The sequence below is a fragment of the Nannospalax galili genome, unplaced genomic scaffold, assembly GCF_000622305.1.
Source record: "Nannospalax galili isolate Female #2095 unplaced genomic scaffold, S.galili_v1.0 C48548065, whole genome shotgun sequence".
Lineage (NCBI taxonomy): Eukaryota > Metazoa > Chordata > Mammalia > Rodentia > Spalacidae > Nannospalax > Nannospalax galili.
Window position 1 is genome coordinate 1 of NW_008469797.1, and position 1,020 is coordinate 1,020.

Below are 1,020 nucleotides of genomic sequence, written 5' to 3' on the forward strand. Positions count from 1 at the left end.
AGAAGAAAATTTTAAGTGACATATGAACACTCTGATAGCTGCTTAGCTATTTCTCTTGCTTTTTGTTTCACTTTTTCCAGGTACCAGTGAACAAGATAAAAAATACAACCTGCCCCGACTCTGTATTCGAAAGTTTTTTCCAAAGAAGAAATGTTTTATTTTCTATCCACCCACCGAGTGGAAGAAGCTTTCTGAGCTTGAGACCCTGCATGATAATGAGCTGGATTCTGACTTTGTGCAGCAGGTAGAAGGTTTCTGTTCCCACATCTTCACCTATGCCAAGGCTAAAGCTCTTCCAGGAGGCATCAAGGTCAATGGACCTCGTGAGTCCCCTCTCATCCTTTTATTCTTTGGAGAGTGATGTGATATCCACTCAATTTCAGTTTTGACAGCTTTTCCAGATTTTATACAGTCTCAAATGGTCCTTAATCTTTTCTTTGTAAGAAAAAATCACTGGCTTTGAAAAGTTTATGTAAATCAAAGACGAGACTATCCATGTACTTTCTCTACTAACCTGGACTGCTTATTCTAAGACACATGTGTATCTATTTAGTTCAAATGTAAGTTGATTAAACAATTACAAATGCAGTATATGGGCCTCTGTTTTGAGAGCTCAATAACTATATAAGGCCTATTTATAATTGGAATCACAGATACAAAACATGTTATTCAACCTAAAATTCTGCTGTATAATCCTGATCTTGACTAAACCAGGTAAAGTGATTGAAAGTTTATTTTTGCTATTAGGCTTTTGGGGAGTGTTAATGCTATTGATGAGCCTACTTCACTCTCTCTAAAACAGATATCATCATCTGTTCTATGTAGGATTAGAGAAACTAGTACTGACCTACCTCAGTGCTATCACCAGTGGGGCTCTGCCCTGCATGGAGAATGCTGTTCTGGCCTTGGCCAAGATGGAGAACTCAGCTGCAGTGAAAAATGCCATTGCCCACTATGACCAGCAGATCAGCCAGAAGGTGCAGCTGCCCACAGAAACCCTCCAGGAGCTGCTGGACCTGC

General features: G+C 39.9%; 1 protein-coding gene across 1 annotated transcript; it reads left to right on the top strand.

Annotated features, from left to right (window-relative positions):
* Positions 1-46: 46 nt before the first annotated feature.
* Positions 47-1,017, top strand: LOC103728321 (guanylate-binding protein 1-like; the record flags this gene model as incomplete). Its single annotated transcript, XM_008826383.1, has 2 exons — positions 47-323; positions 826-1,017. Coding segments are annotated over 2 exons (469 nt in total), but the record flags the coding sequence as incomplete, so codon positions are not given.
* Positions 1,018-1,020: the final 3 nt, after the last annotated feature.